General features: G+C 55.4%; 1 gene segment (V, D, J or C); it reads right to left on the minus strand.

The window, feature by feature from the left end:
• Positions 1-2,235: 2,235 nt before the first annotated feature.
• Positions 2,236-5,315, minus strand: LOC141474943 (T cell receptor alpha variable 4-like). The segment is given in 3 exon segments: positions 2,236-2,375; positions 4,064-4,411; positions 5,264-5,315. Coding segments are annotated over 3 exon segments (540 nt in total).
• Between the last annotated feature and the right edge of the window lie 1,749 nt (positions 5,316-7,064).

A 7,064-nucleotide genomic window follows, 5' to 3' on the forward strand; every position in this document is an offset into this window, starting at 1 on the left:
TCCTGCGTCTGTGAGAGAGACTCAGAAAACCCACACGTCCCCACCAAGAGCCCCCAAGAGAGCAGAGCTGCCGGAAATGACTCTGCAGGGGGAGCAAAGAATGAAATGGGGAGGAGAAATTGCTTGTTCTTGGCACATCTCAAATGCCTGTGCTGCCATCTTCTCTCCTCATGTTGCTCCTGCAGCCAACACCTTCTGCCTTTCCAAGGTAAGGGCTTCAAGAGGGACAGGCCTGCACCTGGAGACCCACCTCTCTGACAAATGCCCCTGTGCAACACCTTGGGAGTCTCTCCTTCCCTGATGTCTGTCTTCCCTCTCTCCATCCTCAAGCCCTTGGCTGAGTTGGCCTCTCCTGGCTCCTGCATAGTGTCTAGCCCCAAGCTCCTGTCAGCACAGCCAAGGCTGCAGCTCCCACAAACACAATGGTCAACATCCCAAAACCCTGTAGCAACCCACTCCCGTAGTCACCCCTCGAGGCACCAGGGAATGTCTTCCTCTGTTCTAAAGAAGCTATCACAGGAACCAATAAATCATGTTTACTGCCACGCTTCCCATCCCATCTCATAAATCAGCTTCTGAAAAACTCATTGGGGAAAAAACACACTCAGACCCAAACAAACACTCCTCCCACTGGGCTATAGCCCTTCCATTTTCAGTTGCCTCAGCACAGGTAGGATCTGCATTTGTCCTTTCCTTATTTTTAGCATTTAACAAACCAACCAACCCAACTATCTTTACTCTTTCCACAGCATAATTTAGGTTGGACTGGACTTGTGCAGGTCACCCACTCCAAGTCCTTGGTGGCCAACAAGAGAAGCATCTGATTTAGCCTAAGCAACGATGCAGCTGCTTTTGGAGAAGATTTCTAACCAACCCATCTGGCTGGCACTTTGCTTCCTGATGCTGCACCTGCAGAGCACAGCTGGGAGCTGGACTCCTTCCAAGGGAGGCAGGTCACAGCTGGGGGCACATGAGTGGGAGCCTTCTAGGCCAGGTGAGGGCCAGGTCATCTTAAAGCAGATGAGATGATCACCTCAGCAGAGCAGCTTTGTTATCTTGAATAAGCCAGGTTAACTGGCAGATGTCAGGGCTTGGCTCAGGCAGCTCAAATCTACTCCTGATGACACCTGCCAATTAATACTAGTTTGTCTTTTGAAGAGAGGGTATTTATCTGAAGGCAGCTTCATCCAGCCACCTTCCTCTCCAGTGTCCCACCCCCAGCATTGGCAGGGCACAGGTCTCACCACACACACACAACCCTTTGCTGCCACATGAGCATGTCAGGACTTCACCTCTCCCTCCATTGAAGCTGGAATTGGTCCCAGACTTCCACAACTACCTTACAGAGATCACCAGGGATGGGCTGGTTCTTGTCAGACTCCGGGATTCTTTTGACTTGTAAAGTGAGAACCCCTGGAGCCACAGCATTTGGGATGGTCTCCAGCTTTGACTTTGTCTTTCACACATGGACGTGCCTGAAGTTGCCAGGGCACAGGGGCAGAGAGCTGCCGGTGGAGTCCTGGTTCTCAGAGTGTGGGGAGAGGCTGGGCTTCCTCCTGTGCATCTGCCTCTGTCTGTGCCTGAGGGCGCATTTGTGCCTCCGTGTTTGCATTTGTGTAGGCATTTGCAAATGCACATGTGAGAGTGAGTGTCTGCCTGTTTGTGTGTGTGAACAAGGGCACTTCTGTGTGTGTCTGTGCTCGTGTTTGCATCCACGCACATTTTTGCAGGTAAGCAAGTGAGTGTGTGTCTTGTCATTGTGTGTTAATTTATTTCTGTGGGCACATGTGTGTGCAGACAGGTACGTGCGTGTCTGTGTTTTTACAAGAGGTTGCATATATATGTACATGCACATGTGAGTGTGGAAGTGTGAATAAGTGCGTGTGAACACTTATGCGATGACAAGTATGCGGGTGAGTGTGTGTGCGTGTGGAGGGATTCCTGTGTAACTGGGTGTGCATGCACATAAGTTTTAATGTGTGCTGACATGTGAGTGAAGGCAGGATGGAGCTCCTGGCCACTCTCTGTTGCAGACGTTGAGCATCTCCCATTCTCTCTGCAGAGGAAGGCTGAAAGCATGGCTCATGTCTGCCTTTCCCTCCTTCTGCTCTCTCCTTTCCCTCTCCTCTCATATTGGTTTCTGATCTCCTTTGGTCTGCCCAGGCCAGCCTCGGGGGCACCTGCTGCACCTCTCCCTCCTCAGGGCAAGCTGAGAGACACCCTAAAGGAGCTCTGCTACAGCCAAAGGGCACCAAAGCTCCACCGTTCCTCGTGCTCTCTTCGCAGTGACACTCCACTCAGAGTGACTTCACTTTTGTCCTTTGTGGTATGAAAGTTCTGCTGCATCCCAGCCTCCTTCTCTGTGTTGTCCTTCCCTGTGTGGAGAGTCACAAGCACTCAGTGAGCAAGGTGTTAGTCTCGGGTGATCAGAGTGGAGCCCAAAGGGGATTCTTCACTGTCCTCAGGGGAAGCAGAGTGTGGTACACAGTGCTATGGGCTCCTCCAGAGCCAGAGGCCTGCCTGGCTTTGTCTCTCCCTTGAAAAGTCCTCTTGAGCATGTCCTGTGCCTGGGGAGCCTGAGCAGTGGTGTCCTCGAGTGAGCAGCCTGGGGATTGCAGCAAGCCAGTGGGAGGCTTGAAGCCTCCTTTTGGGGATGGACATTCCTTATGGTCTGCTTGGAGTTTTGCTGGGAGCCAGAGTGGCAGAAGATGACTTTGAAGACTTGCCCAATTCCTGTGCAGAGGGGAGAGGGAAGCAGCAGAGAGAGGCGGCAAGAAGAGAGGCTGGGGCTGCTCAAATACAACTAGGAAAAGAAGAGAAGAGAGGAGAAGAGAGGAGAAGAGAAGAGAAAATTCACTATTGTCCCAAGTGGACCCGAGTCTCTGAGTTTTATTTTTGTCTTCTCAAGAAATTTAAAGTCAGCGCAAAGTGTCCAGAAACTTTGTAAATTCCTCTTTTTACGCACAGAGGTGTTGGAGACCATCTTTCTATTGTGGAAGGGGACCTACGGAAGTGGTGCAGGAAAATGCTGGGCCCACTGAAATCCCTGAAGGGAGACTTCTCTGGAAACAGCACCTGCTGTAAACATCCCACCCCGACTCAGACACACCATCTCTCCCTGGCTGGAGGACATCCAGCACAGGCCTCTTCATCACTGACATCTACTCCCCATCCCTGCAGGTATCCTGGTCACCCCTTTGCCTGGGAAGGACACCTTCCAGAAGAGTGCGAAGAGAGGGTCATCTTATAAACTCAAGGGTATCTCTTTCTAAAAAGGGACCAAACCCCTTGTGGAATGAAGTATAAAAGTTTTCTGGATTGTGCGAGACATGGGATGTTTAGGGGAGCGAGCAGATACGAGCAAAGAGAAGGACCACAGCAGCTTGTCCTGGAACAAGACAGGGAAGACAGATGGACAGTGGGATGAGAGGTGCCAATCACATGTGACCATGTGTCTGATGCATGAGTTGGCCTGGCCATGCTGGTTGCTCTGCCATGTTTGTCCACCTGCCAGTACTTCCCTGGAGACACACTTATCAAGTCCAGATGGAACAGGGAGCAGGGCTGATCTTTCACTCTGTGCCTCGGAAGCCACTGCCCATGGGCTTTGACCACCTCTGTTAGCTGCTCGAACCACACATGGTTCCCCGGGGACTGGCTGCAGAACTACAGTCTCTTCTCAGAGGCCTCCTGCCAGCTCTCACTCACCTCAGTCCTCCAGCCCCTCAGGGCAACTCAGCAAATCTCTCTCTGACTCACTCATCCAGTAGGAACCTGGCATCCCTTGAGGCTGCGCTCAGTGTGTTCAGTGCAAGCGTTTCCCCTCTCTCCTGGGCATCAATTCCAAAGGTGCTGACTCCTGTCAAAAAAGATCCTGGTGTCACCACGGACCCCCCGTGGGGAGCACCTGAAGATGCCCCTGAGCTCCACATCCCTCGAGGGGCCCGGTGCCAGAGCCGGAGCCAGTGGTTCGGGGGAAGTGCCCCGGGGCGCGGGGCCGGGCGGGGCGAGGCGGTCCCGGCGGGCGGAGCGGCAGATGTCCCCCCGCCCCCGACACACACGCCCGGCCCCGCCCGCGGCGGTTCCTGCCCGGCCGCAGCCCCGACTCCTCTCGCCGTGTCTCCCAGGGCGCAGTAATACACCGCCGCGTCCCCGCGCCGGGGCCGGGCGAGCCACAGGGCGCTGGACCGGCCGTCTGCCGCCACCCGCAGCCGCCCCGGCGGGTCCCGTAACTCCTTGGACCCTTTAAGGCTGCGCACGAGGGATGCAGGGCCTCGGCCCGGGAGCTGACGGTACCACTGGATGTAGTCATAAGACTTTTTGTTGGGGTGTGAGCAGTTGATGCTGATGGCGGTGCCCTCGGTGGTCTCTGCAAACGCCTCCTGCTGCACCTGGGCTCTGCCCACAGCCACTGGAGAGAAGGGAGAAAGAAATGCCAAAAATCAACTGAGATCACCCAGCTGTGATGGCTCTATTCCGAAGAAATCATTAGAAAGCATGACCGGGAGACAGTGCTAGACCAGAAGAAATGGGGACAAGGTGCTTATCATCAGGGAAGTAGAGTCATCCTGGTGTGGCTGTGTAGAGGAGAGGGCGCAGTCTGGGGGAGGAATTTAAAATGTTGCATGGAGAGATAGAATGAGAGTCAGGTGCATGGATTGATGGATGAATGATTAGAGGCAGAAGGGAAAGGAAAGTTGAGTGTGTTACAGGGAAGGTTGGAATGCTGAACTCAGAAGAATATTAAATGGAGAACACACAGGGGTATGAGTGGATGTGTGGAATAATGGCACAATGCAGAAAAGCAAACTTATGCCTACAGTTAAGACAGAGGCAGAGGGCAAGAAGAGAGAGGGTTCTCCAAGAGTAAGAAGAGAGTTGAAGGATGGTAGATGCATGGAGAGATGGGTCAGAAGATGGGTGAGTGAAGAGAGGAAGAGCAGACAGAGAGAGGAGTTGTTACAGTGAAGGACAGAGGACTGTATTCAGGACAATAAGAACTGTGGAATGCAGAGAGGAAGGAGAGGTTGCATGAAAAATCAGCTGTACATGCAAGCAGGCTCATACCGACAGAGGTGGTGAAGAAATGGGGAAAACAGCAAGAGGAGACTCGGAGGGTTTAGAAAGGGGCAAAAAAGATGGCAGAGAGGCAGGAGGGGGAAAGACCCCTTGAGGAAGGAGAGGGAAGAGTCGGCGCTGGGCTCCCCGGGGAACAGCCCGGGCACAGCCCCGGCCCCCATCCGCCGCCGCCAGCGCCACGCACCCAGGAGCAGCGCGGCCAGCCCCGCCAGCCCTGCGCCCCGGCACCGCCGCATCCCGCCGCTCCGCCGCCCGCGCCTCGCTGCCCCCCGCCAGCCCCGGCTCTCTGCTCCGGCCGCCGCGCCTCCTCTCCGCCGCCTCCTCTCCTCTCCGCCGCCGCCAGCTCCGCCCCGGGGCTCAGCCCTGCGCCGACGGCGGGGCCGGCCTTGCTGTCGCTGCTGCCCGCGGACAACACACCCCGAAAGCACCCCGACCCCGCCCCGGGGTCCCTCGGGCCGGTGCTGCCCTTGCAGCCGGTGTCGCCGGCCCAGTGGCCCGTGAAAGGCCGGCGGCGGCCCCGGGAAGAGCGGCGGGGAGCGCGGAGCGAGCGGGAAGGCGGCGCCGCGGCAGAGACCGGCCGGAGCGGAGCTGCCCGCAGCGACACTGGGGGTGCGGGAGGGCGGGCACGGGCTGGCCCCGGCACGGGCACCTCGGCCACGGCGACGCCGCTGCCCTGGAAGGAGCCAAGGGGAGGGGGAACGGCACAGCAACAGGGCACGGCAGGAAGGTGCGGAAGTTAAGCGCTTGCTCTTTTTCCGGTTCTCTTATTTTCTCGAAATATCTCACTGGAAAATTGAACTCTTAAAACTAGATGTGGAAGTAAATGGCACGGGGTTCTGCGGATGCTCTCAGTTATTAATAAGAAAGGAAAAGTAGTCTATCAGGTGAAGTCTGCAGGGGATGCTGTGCAGGTGTCCACTGTCAGGCAACAATGCAGGAAGAACCAAGTGCTGCAGGGCAGTTCTCGGGGCAAGGACAGGGAGCAGGGGAGGTGGAACAAGTAAAGGGGGAGAAGCTGGACGTATGAAAGGAGAAATGAGTGCTGCTGGGAGAGATGTGGTCTGGGAGAGAAACAGCGCCTTTCTGGAGCCGGATGGATCCTTCCTCCCTCTCAAACACAACAGCAAACTCAGCCCTCCATTCCAGCACTTTCTCAGGCAGCTTCTCTCCCCAGCTGGCACCATGACTCACAAGTCCGTGATCCTCCGCGCTCTTCCTCAGTCCTCAAGGGTCTCATGGAGAGGGTTTTAGGTCCTCTGAACAGGAGCTGTGTCCAACTGTTTCTTCCCATTCCCCTTTCTGGGTTTTATCGATAGACATGCTGGGAGTTCCCAATTTCCCACTGTTCATGGCATTCATGAAAACACTAGCCAGTCCTGGTCCTACTACTGATCCCTACTCCTAGACCCTACTAAGAAGTGTCAGTCAGCTGGGCTTTGCACCAAGATCACAGCTCTCTGAGCCTGGCGGTCCAGCCCATTTTCCACCCTCGTTATCATTGAACCCATTTGTTCAGAAATTTGGTCATAAAGGAAGTCCAAGAGAGGCTGGCAAAGGTCTTGGGAAATTCAGGGCCACAGCTCCTGCCCTTCCCTTCTCCAGGGTGCCTGGTACCTCCTGAGAAAGCAATGTGGTTGTCCCTTGGCTACACTAGAACCTCAGCTCAGAAAGAGCAACTCCACGAAGAGAGGACTCTGCCCTGGCTGAGCTCTCCCAGCAGAGCTCCCTGGCACTGCCCTCACTCAGGTCTGTCAAGGGAAGGGGGAAAGCCCTTGGCTGTACTGCCTCCAGTACTACAGGACACCCCTGGGGACAGCAGCTGGCAGCTGGCTTTGTGGGATGCGGTCTTGAATCCATCGTCCCTTCCCTCCTTGGGGCAGTTGCTGGGCACTCAGACTGAGATTCCAGTGTTGGGTATAGAATCACAGAATTGTCTAGATGGGAAGGGACCTTTTAGATCATCTAGTCCAACCATCAAGCTAACT

Source organism: Numenius arquata, chromosome 23 (assembly GCF_964106895.1).
Source record: "Numenius arquata chromosome 23, bNumArq3.hap1.1, whole genome shotgun sequence".
In the NCBI taxonomy this organism is placed as follows: Eukaryota; Metazoa; Chordata; class Aves; order Charadriiformes; family Scolopacidae; genus Numenius; species Numenius arquata.